We start from the raw sequence: 22,800 nt of genomic DNA, 5'->3' as shown, positions 1-22,800 counted from the left end.
TCGTGGCATTAATGTCAATGCCTAAGAAAAGCCTTTGAGTTGTGAATATAATTACTTGCCAAAACTATGATAGGTATTGATAAACAATAACTAGCGCTAAAATATCTTTTCTTTCCCATTTTGATAGGTACTTATAACATACCCAAAGATCCTGAACTTTATATCTAAAAGTAAAATTTTCGGCCATATATATTATGTTGGAGAATCAATTCTCAACATTTATTACTTTAAAAACCAAATATGGGCAATATAATTATCATATTTATCTTCTCATGACATACTTATTAACATTTTCATGTTTTCACATTTATATTTTCTAGATAATTATTTTACAAAACTAAAATTCATGCATTACCATTCTTAAAATACAATCTTTAGTTTACCAAAATATGTAATTTTAATTATTAAATTCAGTAAATTTTGGATAAATTCAGTGTAAAAAGAAGCTAAATCGCGACATATTTCCAAGTCTATAATATCCCAATAACAATTACTAAGCATAGAAAAGGATTAGTGAGAACATTACGTTCAACAAATTAAGACACTAAATGTAAAAATGGATTGTACGGGTTCTAACTTAAAATACAAAAAATTCAATAAAATAGACAAGAACTAATACAAACACACACACACACACCCTCTTACATTCAATGATTAAGACATTCAGAGTGCAGCTCAAAGGAATCAAGTGGGATTATCCATGTTCTAGATTACAGTGCAAAAAATTTCAATGCTACAAAAATAGACACGCACGCCCACCCACACGCACGCGCATGAACACAAGCACGCCCAACCACACACACGCGCATGAACAGAAGCACGCCCACCCACCCACCCACACGCACATACCATGTGCACATGCATGCAAATGTGAGCTTGCGCACACACCACATATTGGAAGAAGATTAAGCTATCATTCACCTACTACCTACCCCCACCCCCCCAAAAAAAAAAAAAAATTTCGGTATTAGTTGTATTGTTTTAGGGTTTTGTTTGTTTACCCACACATCCTCTTGACCATAGCAAATGTCCCCATGAAAAACAATTGTAAACAAAACCCGTAAAATATGGTTTTTTGAAGAGAGAATATGATGCATGCTCAACTTTCCATTTTATTCGAAATCGTTCATCTGATGCTTTTAGGGGGATCTCCAAAAAACTGGCCCTAAAAGAACACACCTAACACAGAGAACAAGAATGGGAGGGTAGCTTTGCACAATTTAGCTTGTAGGCTAACATAATGATTATATATATATATATATATATATATATATATATATATATATATATATATATATATATATATATATATATATATATATATCTGCAAACACTTGAAAATAGATGGTCCAGATAATACAATACAATAATATACTATTTTAGGGCTTGAGATTAATTTGGTTTTTCAAATTAATCAGTGTGAGTGCATGTTTGGGGGAATGTAGAGCAAATCGCACGGTGCATAACGCTTGCCACAAGTGCGAACACCACTGAGCTTTGCGAACGAATAGTGTTTAACACGTTAATATCGAATTTTATGAAGAACCTTTTTTTAGCAAAGCAACTAAATTTTATTGCTTATAAAAAGAAAATACAAGCTAAATGTACAAAAAGGAATAAGGCACACTGTCATTCATCAAAAGGAGCCATTTCAAATAACCCTCCCTAGCTCCTCACTTTGCCATTTCTCCTTCTCTCTCTACCTCCCACTCTTTCTCTCTCTTCCTACTTAATCCCTTCAATTAATGGCAAGGTCAGATCTTTACCATATAAGGAATAGTTGACATTAGGGGGCCCACAGACTTAAACCAGGCAACATTTCAAGGTCAGAAAACTTTACACCTGCTGCTTCCCCTAACACAGGCAACCAAAAGGCAATTAAACATGCAACAATGTCGAAAAACTCAATTATTTCGCCGCACAACGACCATGTGCATACGATCACCCTCGACCATGGGAGCCTTCCCTTTAATCTCCCTTAACAAATCCTTCACACGAGGCTCAGGTCTTGAAGCCCACACGCACTAACCTAATGATTTCAGCTTGCAATCTAGATTTGATCATATTGAAGACAACTGGAGGACACTGGCTCAGTGCAGCAACTAGGAACCTTAAAATATAATCACGTCATATATGCAGTGGTATATAAACAAAAGATCAGCCAAAAGGTCCGGAGGACATGAGAAAAAACCTTGTTTTGGGATGTATCTTGAACAAGAAGGCTTTAAAATGGTCATTGGGTCTGATAAAGATGTATCTTGAACAAGAAGGCTTTAAAATGGTCATTGGGTTTGATAAAGATATATATATATATAGATACACAGACACTATATTATTAAGCTAGAGTTAAGAGGTGGATACATGTTACAAGAATAAAATGGTCCTTATCTCTAGAGAGAACATAGGGTAAGTACCCTAAAAATAGAGAAAAGTTATAATAGTCTGTATGGGGTACTTTTCTATGTTTTAAACCATTAGATCCCGTGTTTTTAGGATAGTCTTATATAGAGACACACCCATATATTTGATGGTGAGGGAGCTTTTTGGGAAGGGAGAGAGGGAAAGAGGTGTGGATAGAGCCTACTTCGTAGGAGACTTTTGAGGAGTTTCTCTCTCAATAGAAAGAAAAATATTTGTGTGGTGACCTAAAGATAGATGCTCCCAAATTGAAAGAGATATGCTATACTAAGTTTCTAAAAACATATTAAAGTGTATAAAAAACCGCTTAATTATGCTTCCATGAGGAAGGACTTTATGCTTTATTCCACAAATAAAATACCATGTAAAAATATTTATTCCAAATATGGTAAATAACATTACCACGCCATGTAAAAATAGTTTACATTGAAATAGTAAATACGTACAAAGCTTTTACCTAACATTTTATAATGTAAAAAAAAAAGGTACGGTTTGTATAAGGTTGCAACCTTCAACAATCAAATTAAAGCGCACCTCCAAATCATATCATAAATTTTTATTTTGGAGTCAAAAATTTATAGGATGGCTTGAGAACCTATTTTCATCTCTAAAAATAAAATCTTCAACTCCAAAAGTGGTTCAAATCAAATAGACCTATAAACATTTGAAAATCTTGAAAATAGATGGTCTAGATAATTTGTTGCAAGATACACTATTTTTAGGACTCAAAATCTTTTTTGTTCTTCTCATATTCATATATCTCGATGTTGAGATGATCATTTAGAGGGCTTTCCAACATCAAAACAACCTTCTATGATGGACTTTTGAGGTGCAACTTAATTCAACATTTTAAGGTTAGAACCTTATATAAACGTTTTCCAAGAAGTTTACAATTGTTTGCATCGTACATTAATTTCCTATTGCGTTGTCCCAATCGCTAGATTTCATGTGTTATATTTTAGGATCTGCAAACACATATTTAAGGCAGATCATGTAGGGTTACAGGTAAGTCTCTATCTAAAGGAGTTCTCAAGAGATATATATCAAAAAATATTTGTGTGGAGAGAGAGCGCCATTTCTAAATATATGATTTTCCTAACAAAGACAGAGAAATTTCTATTATTTAATGTAGTTTTGGCACATGTTGACGAAAGGATCCTTATACGAGGGACCACATGCTTGATTTTGGAAATTAACTTAATGGGTTCTTGGATGTAAGAGCCACCTCCATGAATGATAGATGGCTAAGTCTTGTGCCCAATCCCATTTCCCAGGGATTTCACTAGGAGATAATGGGGTTAATTTATCCATTTTAGAATGAAGATAAGTCAAATCTTTTCCTAATAGCATTATTCTCCTATTTAGATGGCACTTTGAGCTGATGACAAAAATTAACAGGACATGTAGAGAGAGAAACATGGATAGAAGCCTAAGTTCTAGATGAATGTTCATGTGTATTTGTATAATCAAACAGTAGTATTGATTTTTTTTCTTTTGAGTATAGTTTTTTTATTTTCCTTTTTCTTCTTACACGTGCACGTAAATCTACAAGTATATATAATCACAATGTAATTATTCTAATTTCTACCTGAAATATGACCTAGCTTAGATAATTAACAAGGAGAATAACAAAGTAAGCATTCATCATCCTCAATAGGTATTATGATATTTGCCCATGATCCTTAGTATTAGCTAGGTTATATTGAAGATAATAAGTAATTTTGGATAAGTTAAGATAAATATTGCAGACTCAAAATATTGTCTTAACTTCAAAGTAACAAGCAGTGTACAGCTCAGTTATATCCCCACTGTATCCCGTATGGCGTACAAGTACAGGTGTCAGAATGAATTGAAGCTGCCACCTTATTTAGATAAGGGATCTTCACCCATCACAGTATGAAATAATTTATCAAATAACAACGGTTACGAATATTACCACTGACAATAAGTTTATGCTTAATGGTAGTCAGTATAATCTCTAGTATAATTTAACATAATGATTTAATGATAGATAGCCAGCATCCTTGCAGCTAAAAAAATCAGTACTTGCAGCTAAAAAAATCAGTATTTGATAATTTTGTGTTTACCCTTTCTTTCCTACGAAAAACCCACTAAAAATTATCACAATTAATGAGGATAGAACGCAAGATAAGGTGATTGTGAATTGTAACCACAGAAGAAATTGTCCTCTGTTTAGCAAAACCCCATCATAATCCAAGATAAAAGCATCATTTCTCCTTTCAATACTTCCAAAGAGTGAAGAAGATAGGAGAAAATTTATCTATAAATAAACACTTCCCATGTTCCAAAACTCATCCAAGGCAACCAGCTCAAAATGATCAAAACAAATGAACTAAAAATCTTCCCAGCTAAGACCTCCTCGGCAGGCAATAATTTAATAAAATCAACTAAAAATCTTCCCAACTAAGACCTCCTCGACAGGCAATAACTTAATAAAATCAGCCAAATCTATACCGGCAGTAAAGAACCCAACCCCAAATCGGCTATTGTTTTCTATATGGAACTCAACAGAAAATCAAATCCACACGTCTGTTGATTTTGTGAATAGAACTTATTCGCACATATGATTGATTTTGTGAATAAAACTAAGCTCCAATCCAGAATTATTTTCACATATTCAAAAGGAAAAATAATATGGTTTTTCAGCCTTACGAGAACAAGGGGAAGTAAAAAGAAAGAGGGGGAGAGCTCACATAAGTGTTAAGTTGGCGAACGAAACTGGAGAAATTATTGTGCTTGAAGTATTTGGGGAGCAAATCTCTGGCAAATTCAGGAGGGCTCCATACGATGAAACTGTTATTTGATGAACTCCATGACACTATTGAATCTGTTGTTGAATCATCCACCATATCATAAGTCTTTGAGAGGAAAGGTGCAGGGGCATTGGTACCAGGAGCCTGAGCCCCATCCATAATCCCCGCTAAATAAAAACCCTAGAACTCTCTCCCTCTCTCTTTTAACAACAAAGAAACATCCAAGCTGGCAGAATTCACTGAACCGTTCTCCCTCTCTCTTTTAACAACAAAGAAACATTCGAGCCATTCTCATTCTCTGGCATAATTCACTGATCCGTTCGAATCGGAAGCCCATTGATTACACTAAAATTAAAACTCCTTGTCTCTCCCCTCTCCCTAAACTTAAGACCTCACTGTGTCCCTTCTCTCTCTGTGTACGCTGGAATTTGCCATTTCGGCATTTGGAACGGTCTGAACGCGTGGTGGTTTTTTCTCTTTTCTTTTTTTTTTTTCTTTTTTTCTTTTTTTTTTTTTTTTTTTTTTTTTTTTCTGGAAAGACCCGGTTACCATGGCCAAGCACATAGGTGTACAAATATGGGCTTGTTGATAAAAACAAGTTTTGTGATGGATTTTTGGACTTAATTTTTAAGTACATGCAATCTTCTCATGCAGATCATGAATATGAAAAAATAAATAATTTTTAAAATTTAGAAATAATAATTCTAGTTTTGTTTTTAGATGACACACCTAAAGATGGATACTTTATCCTTGTTGAACGGCGTATATAGTCATGCCATCGGGTCCATTTTGCATGAAAATTGATCCTTCTACACATTAGGGACCGTACTAGCTAAGTAGACCTTTGTGCACCATAGTCCAGTAGTCCATAATCCCTAAAATCTTTGGAGAATATTCCATAGCCACCAAGTCTAACCTAAATTCATCCTAGAACATGTAGGATTATCCAAAGGATACGGTTAGCACGAGGCCAGCCCGCATATAAGGGTTTGGCAATAAATATAGTTTTTAAAAATAATTTGATCTTAATTTAAAAAAAGTTTATATAAGGTTGCAAGGTTAAAATGTAGAAATAAAGATGCACCTCAAAAATCCATCAAAAAAGGTTGTTTTAGTATTGAAAAACCCTCCGATTGATCATATCAACATCGAGATGTATGAATATGAAAAAAAAAATATTTTGAGTCTTAGAAATAGTGCATATTGCAAATCTAGACCATTCATTTTTAATATTCATATGTTTATAGATCTACTTGATTTTAAATATTTTTTGAGTTTAAAAATTTACAATTAAATATAAAAAAATAGAATTTCATATAATCCTAAGTATTTTTTACACCAAAATTACATGTTATGATAAAATTTGGATGTGCGCCTTAATTGGATTGTTTAAGGTTGCAACCCCGTAGAAACCACACCCTTTATAAAATATATAATCTTTAACATGGAGATCATGAATATGAAAAAATAAATAAATTTTAAAAATTAAAAATAATAATTATATTAAATAAAACATTTTGGACCGTTAGTTACCATTGTAGAAATGCAGTCCAACCCACATGAAAACAAGTGTTGTTATCCATATTCAATCCCAAATTAACTAAACATATCCAAAATAGAGTTCGTAGACCTAAGATAGCCTTGGAATTGTCCTGAATCCTAAACATGATAGAAATGGATCTGAATCTTATTAGATTCATGTGGAACAAATGCAACCCAAAAAGAAATGTATGAACACCTAGACCAAGGAACCTAACTCTCTTTGTAATCTCAAAGCCCTAGAAATCACGGAAGCCATAGAATTCATAGAAACCCTAGATCTAAGAATTCAACACTGCTAGATAATTGTTTAACTATCTAGTTCAAAATCTAAATGAAAAAGTTAATATAAGGTTGTAATCTTAAAATGTAGAATTAAGATGCACAACAAAAATTAATTGAAAAAATGTTGTTTTGATATTGGCAAACCCTCTAATTGATCATCCTGACATCGAGATGTATGAATATTTGAAAAAAAAAAAATGAGTCCCCGAAAATAGTGCATCTTATAACACATTGTCTATACCGTCCATTTTCAAGATTTCCATGTGTTTATAGATCTACTTGATTTGAATTATTTTTAGAGTTTAAAAATTCATAATTAAAGAATAAAATCGATGATAAGGCCATCTTAAGAAAATTTTGACACGAAAATTGTTTCTTATGATAACTTTTGGAAGTGCACCTTACTTGGATTGCTTTTCCAAGTAACTATTTTTCCTCTTTTATTTTAGTTAGCTATTTCTTTCCTATTTTAAGTCTAATTTCTAGCTCAATTAGTATGATTTAAGTCTAATTTCTAGCTCGATTAGTATGATTTAGCCTTTAAATTTGTTTTGGTGTATAAAGCACTGTTGGCACTGTCGGCGGTTTTTAGAGAGAACTGATATTTTGAGATCAAATTTATCTCTAATCCATAATCAAGTTTAAAAACTAGATTGGATGGCCAAATCGGTCACCCACCATATCGTAATCGACCCGTTCAGTCAATCGACTCATACCAGTTCGATGAGTTTTGCACCACTGAAATGGAAAAAAAAATTAAAAATGCTAAACAATAAGCTGAGTATATTTATAAAAGAAATGATGAATCATTATATATTTTGATGAAGTAATAGGAAAGGTGTGAATACCGAGAGTTTGGTTGTTTTATGAGTGCTACACAGTCATTTCACAATTTAAAGTACAATTAATCTAAAAATAGAAAAGAAAACATAAGGGTGCGTTTCTGTAAGATTGCAACCTTAAACAATCCAATTAAAGCGCACCTCCAAATTTTATCATAACATGTAATTTTGTTGTAAAAAGTTTTTAGGATTATCTTAAAAACTATTTTTATATCTAATTAGAAAATTTTAAACTCCAAAAATGGTTAAAATCAAGTAGATCTATAAACATATGAAAAACTTGAAAATGGACGGTCTAGATAATGTGTTGCAAGATGCACTATTTTTTGGTATTCAAAAACATTTTTTTTTAATATTCATACATCTCGATGTCGAGATGATCAATTAGAGGGTTTTTCAACATTAAAACATCCTTTCCGATAGATTTTTGAGTTGCATCTGGGATTCTACATTTTAAGGTTGCAACCTTAAATAAACTTTTCCCAAAAAATAAAACGTAAATTATAAATTTATAAGAAAAATATTAACAGAATATCCATAAAAGAACTCAATTTTTCTCAAAATTATTCAAGGAAACCCCATATAGAGACATATAAAATAAAATAAATATAGTTGCTATTTAAAAATTAACAATACTCTACCTAAGAGAGACTAGAAAACCAAAAACAATTATATTTATAGAAAATTAGCATATTCTCAAAACTTATTAGGGAAATCCCAAATCAAGACAAATTTTTTTAAATGAATACAAATATAAAACTATCTAAAACTACCCAATTCAACCTAGAACAAAACAAGTTTCTAAATTTTTAATTTACAAAAAATCTTCTAATTTTCTTTATTCTAAAAATAAATAAATGCAAACATTATTGAAGATTATCTAAACCCTACTTATGTCAACCAATAACCAAAAAAATAAAAATAACATAATAAATATCACAAATCTCAAGTTTTCTTGAAATTATTATGAAAATCCGAAACCTAAAACCTACCTAAGGCTATAGGGGTATTGTGGCCTTTAAAATCCTTGAGAATCTGTAAATAAGAATTCTAATGGACTATACAAAATAATGCGAGTGTGCATGTTAGTTGACTGACCTAGTGTTAGGCTATATACAGTATTAGTCATATACAAACTCTTACCCCGTGAGCATATGACACTACAAAAAAGGCTTTAAAAAAATCATCCCTTATTGAGGTCGAAGAGATGCTTATGGGTAGTGTGTAGGTGAGAAGAGGTTAATGGTTTCCTGTGTGTGGGATGTATACATGTAAGAGCAATAGCTAAAATATCAATAAACTTCTAAATGACTTGTACACATGGCAGTTACATTACAAGGAAGCCACCTATAGAAGATTTATGTGTGCATATGTATAGAGGTAGTCCCTCTTGCACTATAGCGATGTTTGCATGTTATTTGCACTTAAGAGAAACATGTAATCTACATTATATGAATGTGGTTCTACAATTTATTATCCAACTTTGACTAGCCAATTGTGAGCATTTGCATGAAACTATAGTTAATGGGTCTCGTTTGGGTGGTTTGAGAAGATAGTCAAGGATCACAATTATTATGTCAATTGGATTATCCTAGCAGTCAGTTATTTTGGTCTATTAGTACCAATTCACTTCTAGATATTATGTTTTTAAGTGAAATGAATGTTTTATGAATTTTAGAAATTTTTTAATTTAATTTTAGCAATAAAGAACCTAGAGAGGGCGTTTCAGAATTCTAAAACTGTAGAGGGGCGGAGTGAAACACGTGGGGGCCTTTGAATCCAGCATACATGAATACCACGCCCACATGTGTAGGGCATGGAGCCCATGGGGCCCAATCCTCACCCGTCCTCTCGTCTTTATTTATTAATTTTGACAAGTGTTTTACTTTATTAGTAAAAAACTATTGGAAAAATTATAGATACCCTCAAAATCAACTTTGCAAATCCTACCACTAATACTTTTTGTACCATACGCTAGACCCCAACATTGTTTTATCTTATATTTACCCCCAGTCAAAAAATTTAAGACTAAAATGCCCTTTTATTTTCCTTTCCCCTATGTTTTTGGAGTCACATGTTGTTATGGCAAAACTTTCTCTCTCTCTTTCTCTCTACTTGCCCTCTCTCTTTCTCCCTCTCTCTAACCACCATCACTCTCTCCACTCGCCCTCTCTCCCTCTCTCTACTTGCCTTCTCTCTCTCTGCCCACCCTCTCTCCCTTTTTCTCTATTTCTAGACTCTGAAATATTTAACCGGTCTAGTACAATGAGTGCGAAACCACATTATATAGGCTTAATCTTCTAAAATACTCACCGGTCCGGCACCTAATGTGCTAGACCGCATTACTTGTGGAACACTAACCAGTCCAACATACTGGGTGTCGGACCGAAATCTTTTTGTGGCTCAACACCAAAACTTTTTAGGTCTGGTACATAATTGTGCCAGACCACCTGGCTTAACATAGGCAGCTTCCATTACAAACAAATGGTAACACTTTGGATGAAGAATCACCAGCCTGTTAAACATAGATTCATTTAACTTACAAATGGTAGCGCTTTCATTTTTCATTCTATTTATCAAAGATGTATTTCACAGTTTTAATCATCAAATAACTAAAATTCAAAGAATATAGCTGCCTTTGTATACTAATGACAACAATGTTAAAACCAAGTGTAGCACTTTCAAGAATGCCAATTTATGTAGCAGATTCAATCTTGTTTCAGTCGAAAGAAGCATGACGAACAATTTGCATAAAAATGTATCAATGCCATAACATCCAAGCATCAATACATAGTAAGCAACCAAATAAAAACCTTCCAAATGATGTAAGTAATATGAGTAAGACCAGAAAATATTTGAGAATAGCTTAGTATTTGTTATAATTGAAGTGACAATAACCAGAACTAATCGGGGGGGGGGGGGGGGGGGGGGGGGGGGGGGAGAGAGAGAGAGAGAGCAAAAAAAATGGACAGAGAGATATTTCAAGAGAGACAAAGAAAATAATGGGCTGAGTTTTTGGTAGAGAGGGAGCAAAAAAATGGACAGAGAGATTTATGGAGAGAGAGGAGAAAATAGGATGAGACATTGACAGAGACAGAGAGCAGAAAAATGTACAGAGATATTTCAAGAGAGAAGGAGGGGGGGAATAGGACAAGAGATTGGGACAAAGAGAGATTTTGGGAGAGAGTGAGATAAAAAAAATAACCTACAAGAGATTTTAGAAAGATTTTGTAGAGAGGGAGAAAGAGCAAGAGATATTCTCATAGAGAGAGTGATTTTGGGCATAGAGAGACAGAGAATAAGATGTTCTCAGAGAGAGATTACAGGTATATAGTGAGAGTGAAAAATATTCTAAAAGAGAGAGATTTTGGGTAGGAGAAAAAGTGAGATTTCAGTAGAGAGAGAGTTTGCGGACAAAGAGAGAGAGTTAAGGCATCTAGAGAGAGGAGATACCTAAAACGTAAAAAATACAAAATATAGGAAAAACTATTGAAAAGGATATTTTTGTCCAAAATTTTATTTTATTTTTACTGATGGGTGAATACAATAAAGAACAATGTGGTACAAAAAGTATTGGGGGTAGGATGTCTACATAGTTGATTTTGGGAGGGTATCTATAATTTTCCCAATTTTTTTTTGAAAATGATATTTTGCCCTTGTTATCTGGGAGTTGGTTATTTAAAATATTATCTGTAAATTTGACCATATATTTTAAAAAACATTTTGTACTAACCCCCAAGTTTCTCTTCAATTTCATGTTAGCCCCTTCCCATATTTTTCTTTGGGATGCCATAAAATTTGTTGCAAGCATTTCATAGCATCCCTCCCCCCCTCCCCCATCCCATCTTTCCCCTCTTTTTTCACATTTTTATCATAAAATTGTCATCAATAATATTGCATATACCAAACAGGGACGACCTCTAATTACTCGTATTGTATTTCTTGGCACCACACACTAACCCATTTCTTCACCCCCTTCTCTCTCATCTTGATCTCTCTCTCTCTCATGTAATGGGCAAGGGTAGTGGGCCAACTATTCTCTCCTTATCTCAGATGAGGACATCTTCTCTCTCCCCTTTCTCACCCGTCCTCACTGTGGGTCACTTACAAGAGTTAGTGATCTTTCTCTCTCCTCACTCATAAGAGCTAGTGCTCTATCTCTCTCTCTATCATGCCCTAACCCCTCTCTTTTCTCCCTACGATGGATCCCCCTTTCACTCTCTCTTATGCCCTAACCCCTCTTTTCTTCCAATAATGGATCCCTCTCTCTCCATATCTCTCTACCCAATCCCTCTTTCTCTTCAAACCCACTTTCTAAAACCCATTTAAGTTTGTTTGTAATTCTTATTTTCTCTCAATATAAATTCATCTACGTAACAACCCACTGAGACATTAGAAATGGATTCAAGAGTGTGCAAAGTTGCTTTAATATAGCTTTGCACACAAAGGAATTGATACACGAGTTGGAGAAAGCTAAAGAGCTAATGACAAATCCACGCTCATTCGATTTTTAATTGATCTCCAAATGGATGAAAGCAGCGTATTATGTAAATCTATGAAATAAGATGATGAGGCGGATACATGTCTAATAAGAAGATGTACACAACCGAGATATGATCTCGGGCTTCTTAAACGACAAAAAGTGATACCAAAGGAGGTATCAACTGTTAGGATATGGATATCTCATGTTAGTATTGATTAATACATATTATGGATACATATCAGTATATCTCTTGATAATATTAGGACATGTATCATACTGATACATATCAGTATGGATATGCATATGTATGGATACATATATCTTGATAAGATTAGGTGGTATCTATCCATAACCATTGGTATTTATCTTTAACTATTACTAGCCGTATATTTATACGGAGTCTTATATATTCTTAATTAATCAATAAAGAAAGAGTTCTCTACAATATTATGAAAGAATCTTCCATGGGGGCCTAAGGGCCAAATATACAAAAATATAATTTCTAACATGGTATTAGAGCGAGGTTCAATATCGATCGATTTTTTGTGACTCAGGAATCTACAATTTTTTGTGACTCCACCGGAAACAATTTTCAGAAATCTACAATCTTGCAAAAATCTGGTTACTCAAGTACTTGTTCTCTTTCCAATAAGGTATTCTTTGAGCAAAAAGTTCCTTCATTGTATTTTCTGATATGGTATTTTGCTTACATTTCTTGCATCGGAATTTTTTTATCATTCCATCTCTTGGAGTGAGCCACCTCTTGCTTCCTTCTCGATTTTTTCATACCATCTATTGTTTTCTCTTGAAGCAATCTTTTTGGTTACTTTCTCTCTCATCTTAACACATTGTTTCTCCCCATCATGTTCTCCCCATTAACCTCATATAACTTTATGTGTTGACCACTGCCCTCATAAAGCGCTTCCATTGCAATAAACTAATCCTCTATTTAGGTATTCAGATCATGTTCGATGTCTGAAGCTTTTGAAGCATATTCAGTAACTTTACCATTTTTTTCGTCCTTCGTTTCTTATCATTGCGCTCCAAAATTACCGCAACCTGAAAAAAAACGAAAACCCAGGTTTGTGTGTTAATTTTTCTATTCCCAAAACCACTTTCGTCTCTCAAGCATCGAGCTTCTGTTTCCAGTTTCTCTTATCAGTGAGGCCCTCAATCTGATTGTGTGTCTTTGTTCATCTAGCATCGAAACCTAGGTAAACTATTGCGGTCATACTCTCCTCTGATGCCAGACACTTGGTGAGCCGAATCTGAAACCCTCCTCTAAATCTGCATCTGAAAAATGCCCTCTAAAACCTTGATACCCTAACCTCAGATTTGAGGTCAGGAATTTTAGTACCCTACTATTGGATTGTTCGAAAGCTCTGGTTTGCTCGGCAAATACCATGACAAAATTTGCTTCCAGTTTTGCTTTGTTTGCTTCTCATGGTGCAAGTTTTCCACCTGCTCTACAAGTTTGCAAAGCAACAAGTGTCTTAATAAGTTTCGTTTAATTTGCAAAGCAACAAGTTTGCTTCTGATGGTGCAAGTTTGCAAGTTGAAGAGAGAGCTTAGAAGAAGAGAGAGAGCGAAACAACATTACCTGTATTTCGGATACCTGAGGCTTATCCCAAAGGCGAGGTTTTGATACTAGGGTGTGAGAGCTCTGCAAGTGTTGGGCCTTTGCCTTGTATGCAATAAATCTATGAGCTTCTGCACCGAATGGATCCATCTTCTGCCCATGCCCCTTTTCCCATTGAAGAAGATGAATGAGATGAAAATAGTTTTGGGATTCCAAGCTTGTGATTGGGACAAAAGGAGTTGAGTGAGCCGGATGAACCTACTACAAGTGATTCAAAGCCTTCATCTCTAAAGATAAACAAGAAAGAGAAGATATACTTGGGTCCACACTGCGCTCCTCCCTCTCTCACTAAGCAAGAAGAACTAAGTGCCTCAAGGCGGAAGCAACGACTCAAGCATAAACTTAAAGATGTTGATAATAAATTTTCTGGTGTTGGTATGGAAAACAAGGTCGAGCAGATTTGTGAGATAGTTGGTGGGAGTAATAAGGTAAGTGCCGCTATGTCAAAGACTTCTCCTCGAGATTGGCTTGACCCCACTGTCATGAGTCACAGTTTGAGAGGTCTTCTCACTAGAGAAAGAGAGAGTAGGTTGCTCCTCTCCTTCTTTTGCTTATGGATCTTGATCTCAGGTTTTAGATCCATCGGAGTCTCACCAACCACTTAGATATGATATTGTCATTGACCATCTCCGTCAACCTAAAGAGACCCATCTGGAATGATTTTTTTTATCGAGTTTTTCGTTACTCGATCATGTAAGTTCTCTATCAACCTAAAAATACCCCTTTGAAATGATATTTTTTTATCGAGCTTTTCGTTACTCAATTATGCATCTTCTAGTCTGTGAGCTGTTGAATAGGTCTCATATCCAAATCGAGTTTGGTTGTATGTTATGGATACTTACGTTTAATGATTGAGTTCTTTCGTTGCTCAATACTATTTAATGATGGAGTTTTTCGTTACTCCATCATGTTTAATGATCGTATTTTCTGCTATTGGATCATGTCTATTGATCGAGTTTTTCGTTACTCTATCCCGAATGTTTCTGAGGCTCTATTGTTGAGGGAGTTTTTTGCTACTCGATCCCGAATGTTCTTGAGGTCGTCTGCTCCTGAGATCTACTACTTTTATGTGCTTGTTGTTCAAGCAATATATGTTTGTTGTCCGAGCAATCTAAAGATCACTATTCATTTTTGGCAACTTAGCATTATTTAAACTCCAGCTGCTTTGTGTCAATGTATCTTTAATTTGATGGGGAGTGTTAGAACATGGATATCTCGTGTAAATATTGATTGATACATCATTATGGATACATCTCAATATATCTCTTGACAAGATTAGGATATGTATTATACTGATACATATCAATACGGATATGCATTTGCATGGATACATATCTTTTGATAAGTTTAAGTGATGTCTATCCATAATCATTAGTATTTATCTTTAACTGTTACAAGCTGTATATTTATTTAGGGTCTGGTATATTCTTAATTAATCAATAAAGAGAGAGTTCTCCGCAGTATTATGAAATAATCTTCCATGGGAGCTTAATGCCCAAATATACAGAAATACAGTTTCTAACATCAACTGGTTCCACAAAAAAGTAAATATCAAACATCTTCCTTCATCAAAAAGTACAATGGTAGAGTTCATGCATCTCCTTCTCTTTGCAATCCATCATCATCCAATTTGTTGGATATATTGATATCCAAAATCACCCATATAAATAAATTCTATATTATATAGGATTGAGATTGATATTGATAAGTTTTTAAAAGAAATAGAAATCAAAATAGATTAAGACTCTTACGGATATCTCTTTGTTTTTTAGATATATGTAACATCTATACAAAATTTTGTATTTTGTTTGGATTCATAACCTTATATATGGGATGAAAGATGAAAAAATATGTATGCTCTACTTGAGTCACCATATGGGAAATGTTGCTTCCTCTAAAGAGAGAGGCAAGGGCCTCTTGTGCATGAGAGGCAAGGCTTCCCCTTAGAGAGAATGAAGCTTCCTATATAGAGAAACACTATTATGATGTCTCATGAAGATTTTGAATGGCTTCCCTTTTTTGTGATAGAAAGTCTTGGTTGCTCTCAATGTTCTCTTCATGAACATTGGTTTAGTTGTGGAATAGAGATGATAGATTAGTAGTGGTGTTGATCAAGAGAATAGGTCTAAAAGGGTATTCTTCGACTGGGTTTTGTCGAGGGTTAGAGAGGTAGTTCTATGTTTCAAAATATGTGATGTAACTTTCATTGGTAATATGGATTTCACTTTGTCGTGCCTGTGGATGTAGCTGTTATGGGATGAACAACGTAAATCTTTGTGTTCTTGTGATATGTGTGTTTCATTCTTTATTTTTCATATTATGGCTTCCACTCTCGGGTGTGATGGTAAAACGCTCAGGTAGCCAGCACAAGAGTGCTGGTTCGAGTCTTGAGAGTGGCCATTTTGTGCATAAAAAACCAAAGGTTATGACCGTTTTCAGCTCACCCCTTCCGAGAACCTGCGTAGGTGGGACCAGCACCGGGTTGCCACCCTTTCTATTATGGCTTGTATTTTAGCCTATTTTGTTTTTAGTTTGATAAGTACACGATCCTAGTGCGATCCAACTTTTGGGATTCCTACTTCCTCATCTAAGAGGCTATTAAATGCTAAAATAATATAGGTTCAAAGCACATCTAAAACATTTTCCATAGCCTAGCTTACAATGTTCTTTGACAAGTTGAGTTCAAATCTTGAATAAATCCAAAAGACGTATAAATCCAAGACTAAAACCTAAATGTATACATAAAATAACTTGGAATAGAGATATTGGTATTATGATAGTATATGGATCTGGGTATTGAGAGAGAGAGAGAGAGAGAGAGAGAGAGCAGCCCATGGGGAAGAGAGATAGAGAGAAAGAGAGAGAGGTAGGAGCCCATGGGGAAGAGAGACAAAGAAAGAGAGAGAGTTACCATCTCACGTGAGTGACCCATTGTGAGAGAGAGGGAGAGATAAGAGAGAGTGGGGGGTGAAGAAATGGGAAATGTTGCTTCCTCTAAAGAGAGAGGCAGGGGCCTCTTGTGCATGAGAGGCAATGCTTCCTCTTAGAGAGAATGAAGCTTCCTATATAGAGAAACACTACTATGATGTCTCATGAAGATTTTGAATGGCTTCTCTTTTTTGTGATAGAAAGTCTTGGTTGCTCTCAATGTTCTCTTCATGAACATTGGTTTAGCTGTGGAATAGAGATGATAGATTAGTAGTGGTGTTGATCAAGAGAATAGGTCTAAAAGGGTATTCCTAGACTAGGTTTTGTCGAGGGTTAGAGAGGTAGTTCTATGTTTCAAAATATGTGATGTAACTTTCATTGGTAATATGGATTTCAATTTGTCGTGCCTGTGGATGTAGCTGTTATGGGATGAACAACGTAAATCTTTGTGTTCTTGTGGTATGTGTGTTTCATTCTTTATTTTTCATATTATGGCTTCCACTCTCGGGTGTGATGGTAAAATGTTCGAGTAGCGAGCACAAGAGTACTGGTTCGAGTCTTGAGAGTAGCCATTTTGTATATAAAAAACCAAATGTTATGACTGTTTATACAAGCCATAATAGAAAGGGTGGCAACCCGATGCTGGTCCCACCTACGCAGGGTCTCCTCCCTCTCTCACTAAGCAAGAAGAACTAAGTGCCTCAAGGCGGAAGCAAGGACTCAAGCATAAACTTAAAGATGTTGATAATAAATTTTTTGGTTTTGGTATGGAAAACAAGGTCGAGCAGATTAGAGAGATAGTTGGTGGGAGTAATAAGGTAAGTGCCGCTATGTCAAAGACTTCTCCTCGAGATTGGCTTGACCCCACTGCCATGAGTCACAGTTTGAGAGGTCTTCTCACTAGAGAAAGAGAGAGTTGGTTGCTCCTCTCCTTCTTTTGCTTATGGATCTTGATCTCAGGTTTTAGATCCATCTGAGTCTCACCAGCCACTCTGATATGATATTGTTATTGACCATCTCCGTCAACCTAAAAAGACCCATCTGGAATGATTTTTTTATCAAGTTTTTCGTTACTCGATCATGTACGTTCTCTATCAACCTAAAAACACCCCTTTTGGAATGATATTTTTTTATCGAGCTTTTTGTTACTCGATTATGAATCTTCTAGTCTGCGAGCTGTTGAATCGATCTCATTTCCAAATCGAGTTTTGTTGGCTATTCCAAGTGCCTCCTGTTTAATGATCGAGTTTCTCGATCCAGAATTGATGATTAAGTTTTTCGTTACTTGATCATGTTTGATGATTGGGCTTTTTGTTACTCAATCCTATTGGATGATGGAGTTTTTAGTTACTCAATCTTGTGTGAGGCTTACTTGATCTTGTATGTTATGGATACTTACGTTTAATGATTGAGTTCTTTTGTTGCTCAATCCAATTGAATGATGGAGTTTTTCGTTACTCCATCATGTTTAATGATCGTATTTTCTGCTATTGGATCATGTCTGTTGATCGACTTTTTCATTACTCTATCCCGAATGCTCCTGAGGCTCTATTGTTGATAGAGTTTTTTGCAACTCGAACCCGGATGTTCTTGAGGTCGTCCGATCTTGAGATCTACCACTTTTATGTGTTTGTTGTTCAAGCTATATATGTTTGTTGTCCGAGCAATCTAAAGATCACTATTCATTTTTGGCAACTTAGCATTATTTAAACTCCAGCTGCTTTGTGTCAATGTATCTTTAATTTGATGGGGAGTGTTAGGACATGGATATCTCGTGTTAATATTGATTGATACATCATTATGGATACATATCAAAATATCTCTTGATAAGACTAGGATATGTATCATATTGATACATATCAGTACCGATATGCATCTGCATGGATACGTATCTCTTGATAAGTTTAGGTGATGTCTATCCATAATCATTAGTATTTATCTTTAACTGTTACAAGCTGTATATTTATCCAGGGTCTGGTATATTCTGAATTAATCAATAAAGAGAGAGTTCTCTGCAGTATTATGAAATAATCTTCCATGGGAGCTTAATGCTCAAATATACAGAAATACAGTTTCTAACACAACTGGTTCACAAGAAAATAAGTATCAAACATCTTCCTTCATCAAAAAATACTATGGTAGAGTTCATGCATCTCCTTCTCTTTGCAATCCATCATGATCCAATCTGTTGGATATAGTGATATCCAAAATCACCCATATAAATAAATTCTCTATTATGTAGGATTGAGATTGATATCTATAAGTTTTTAAAAGAAATAGAAATAAAAACAGATTAAGACTCTTAGGTATATCTCTTGGTTTTTGAGATATATGTAACATATATATAAAATTTTGTATTTTGTTTGGATTCATAACCTTATATATGGGATGAAAGATGAAAGAATATGTATGCTCTATTTGAGTCACCATATGGGAAATGTTGCTTCCTCAAAAGAGAGAGGCAGAGGCCTCTTGTGCATGAGAGGCAAGGCTTCCCCTTAGAGAGAATGAAGCTTCCTATAAAGAGAAACACTACTATGATGTCTCCCGAAGATTTTGAATAGCTTCCCTTTTTAGTGATAGAAAGTCTTGGTTGCTCTCAATGTTCTCTTCATGAACATTGGTTTAGCTGTGGAATAGAGATGATAGATTAGCAGTGGTATTGATCGAGAGAATAGGTCTAAAAGGGTATTCCTCGACTTGGTTTTGTTGTGGGTTAGAGAGGTAGTTCTATGTTTCAAAATATGTGATGTAACTTTCATTGGTAATATGGATTTCAGTTTGTCGTGCCTGTGGATGTAGCTGTTATGGGATGAACAACGTAAATCTTTGTGTTCTTGTGGTATGTGTGTTTCATTCTTTATTTCTCATATTATGGCTTACACTCTCGAGTGTGATGGTAAAACGCTCGAGTAGCCAGCACAAGAGTGCTGGTTCGAGTCTTGAGAGTGGCCATTTTGTGCATAAAAAACCAAAGGTTATGACCGTTTATACAAGCCATAATAGCAAGGGTGGCAATCCGGTGCTGGTCCCATCTACGCAGGGTCTCCTCCCTCTCTCACTAAGCAAGAAGAACTAAGTGCCTCAAGTCGGAAGCAACGACTCAAGCATAAACTTAAAGATGCGGATAACAAATTTTCTGGTGTTGGTCATGAAAACAAGGTCGAGTAGATTTGAGAGATAGTTGGTGGGAGTAATAAGGTAAGGGCCGCTATGTCAAAGACTTCTCCTTGAAATTGGCTTGACCCCAATGCCATGAGTCACAGTTTAAGAGGTCTTCTCACTAGAGAAAGAGAGAGTTGGTTGCTCCTCTCCTTCTTTTGCTTATGGATCTTGATCTCAGGTTTTAGATCCATCTGAGTTTCACCAGCCACTCTGATATGATATTGTCATTGACCATTTCCGTCAACCTAAAAAGACCCATCTGGAATGATTTTTTTTCATCGAGTTTTTCGTTACTCGATCATGTATGTTCTCTATCAACTTAAAACACCTCTTTGGAATGATATTTTTTTATCGAGCTTTTCGTTACTCGATTATGCATCTTCTAGTCTGCGAGCTGTTGAATCGGTCTCATATCCAAATCGAGTTTTGTTGGCTATTCCAAATTCCTCCTGTTTAATGATCGAGTTTCTCGATCCAGAATTGATGATTAAGTTTTTCGTTACTTGATCATGTTTGATGATTGAGTTTTTTGTTACTCAATCCTATTGGATGATGGAGTTTTTAGTTACTCAATCTTGTGTGAGGTTTACTTGATCTTGTATGTTATGGATACTTACGTTTAATGATTGAGTTCTTTCGTTGCTCAATTCTATTGAATGATGAAGTTTTTCGTTACTCCATCATGTTTAATGATCGTATTTTCTGCTATTGGATCATGTCTGTTGATCGAGTTTTTCGTTACTCTATCCCGAATGTTTCCTAGGCTCTATTGTTGATGGAGTTTTTCGCTACTCGATCCCGGATGTTCTTGAGGTCGTCTGCTCCTGAGATCTACCACTTTTATGTGCTTGTTGTTCAAGCTATATATGTTTGTTGCCCGAGCAATCTAAAGATCACTATTCGTTTTTGGCAACTTAGCATTATTTAAACTCCAGCTGCTTTATATCAATGTATCTTTAATTTGATGGGGAGTGTTAGGACATGGATATCTCGTGTTAATATCGATTGATACATCATTATGGCTACATATCAATATATCTCTTGATAAGATTAGAATATGTATCATACTGATACATATCAGTACAGATATGCATCTGCATGGATACATATCTCTTGATAAGTTTAGGTGATGTCTATCCATAATCATTAGTATTTATCTTTAACTGTTACAAGCTGTATATTTATCCAGGTCTTGTATATTCTTAATTAATCAATAAAGAGAGAGTTCTCTGCAGTATTATGAAATAATCTTCCATGGGAGCTTAATGCCCAAATATACAGAAATACAGTTTTTAACATCAACTGGTTCCACAAAAAAGTAAATATCAAACATCTTCCTTCATCAAAAAATACTATGGTAGAGTTCATGTATCTCCTTCTCTTTGCAATCCATCATGATCCAATTTGTTGGATATAGTGATATCCAAAATCACCCATATAAATAAATTCTATATTATATAGGATTGAGATTGATATTGATGAGTTTTTAAAAGAAATAGAAATCAAAATAAATTAAGACTCTTAGGGATATCTCTTTGTTTTTGAGATATATGTAACATCTATACAAAATTTTGTATTTTGTTTGGATTCATAACCTTATATATGGGATGAAAGATGAAAAAATATGTATGCTCTATTTGAGTCACCATATGGGAAATGTTGCTTCCTCTAAAGAGAGAGGCAAGGGCCTCTTGTGCATGAGAGGCAAGGCTTCCCCTTAGAGAGAATGAAGCTTCCTATATAGAGAAACACTACTATGATATCTCATGAATATTTTGAATGGCTTCCATTTTTTGTGATAAAAAGTCTTGGTTGCTCTCAATGTTCCCTTCAGGAACATTGGTTTAGCTGTGGAATAGAGATGATAGATTAGTAGTGGTGTTGATCAAGAGAATAGGTCTAAAAGGGTATTCCTCGACTGGGTTTTGTCAAGGGTTAGAGAGGTAGTTCTATGTTTCAAAATATGTGATGTAACTTTCATTGGTAATATGGATTTCAATTTGTCGTGCCTGTGGATGTAGCTGTTATGGGATGAACAACGTAAATATTTGTGTTCTTGTGGTATGTGTGTTTCATTCTTTATTTTTCATATTATGGCTTCCACTCTCGGGTGTGATGGTAAAACGCTCAGGTAGCCAGCACAAGAGTGCTGGTTCGAGTCTTGATAGTGGCCATTTTGTGCATAAAAAACCAAAGGTTATGACCGTTTTCAGCTCACCCCTTCTGAGACCCTGCGTAGGTGGGACCAGCACCGGGTTGCCACCCTTTCTATTATGGCTTGTATTTTCGCCTATTTTGTTTTTAGTTTGATAAGTACACGTTCCTGGTGCGATCCAACTTTTGGGATTCCTACTTCCTCATCTAAGAGGCTATTAAATGCTAAAATAATATAGGTTCAAAGCACATCTAAAACATTTTCCATAGCCTAGCTTACAATGTTCTTTGACAAGTTGAGTTCAAATCTTGAATAAATCCAAAAGACGTATAAATCCAAGACTAAAACCTAAATGTATACATAAAATAACTTGGAATAGAGATATTGGTATTATGATAGTATATGGACCTGGGTATTGAGAGAGAGAGAGAGAGAGAGAGAGAGAGAGAGGAGCCCATGGGGAAGAGAGATAGAGAGAAAGAGAGAGAGGTAGGAGCCCATGGGGAAGAGAAACAAAGAAAGAGAGAGAGTTACCAGCTCACGTGAGTGACCCATGGTGAGAGAGAGGGAGA

At 35.1% G+C, this 22,800-nt stretch overlaps 1 protein-coding gene across 1 annotated transcript in view; it reads right to left on the bottom strand.

Annotated features, from left to right (window-relative positions):
• LOC18426352 (heat stress transcription factor A-4c) overlaps nt 1–5,472 on the bottom strand; it is a 31,802-nt gene extending 26,330 nt beyond the window's left edge. The window contains exon 1 of the mRNA XM_006833005.4: nt 5,133–5,472. Within this exon, the coding sequence (XP_006833068.3) occupies nt 5,133–5,351 (219 nt within the window). The 5' untranslated portion in view covers nt 5,352–5,472. The remainder of the gene's footprint in view (nt 1–5,132) is intronic.
• Between the last annotated feature and the right edge of the window lie 17,328 nt (nt 5,473–22,800).

Source organism: Amborella trichopoda, chromosome 1 (assembly GCF_054954075.1).
Source record: "Amborella trichopoda isolate Santa Cruz 75 chromosome 1, AtrichopodaSantaCruz75HAP2 v2.0, whole genome shotgun sequence".
Classification (NCBI taxonomy): Eukaryota; Viridiplantae; Streptophyta; class Magnoliopsida; order Amborellales; family Amborellaceae; genus Amborella; species Amborella trichopoda.
The sequence above is the reverse complement of the archived record's forward strand: the minus strand, read 5'-3'. Positions and strand labels throughout refer to the sequence as shown.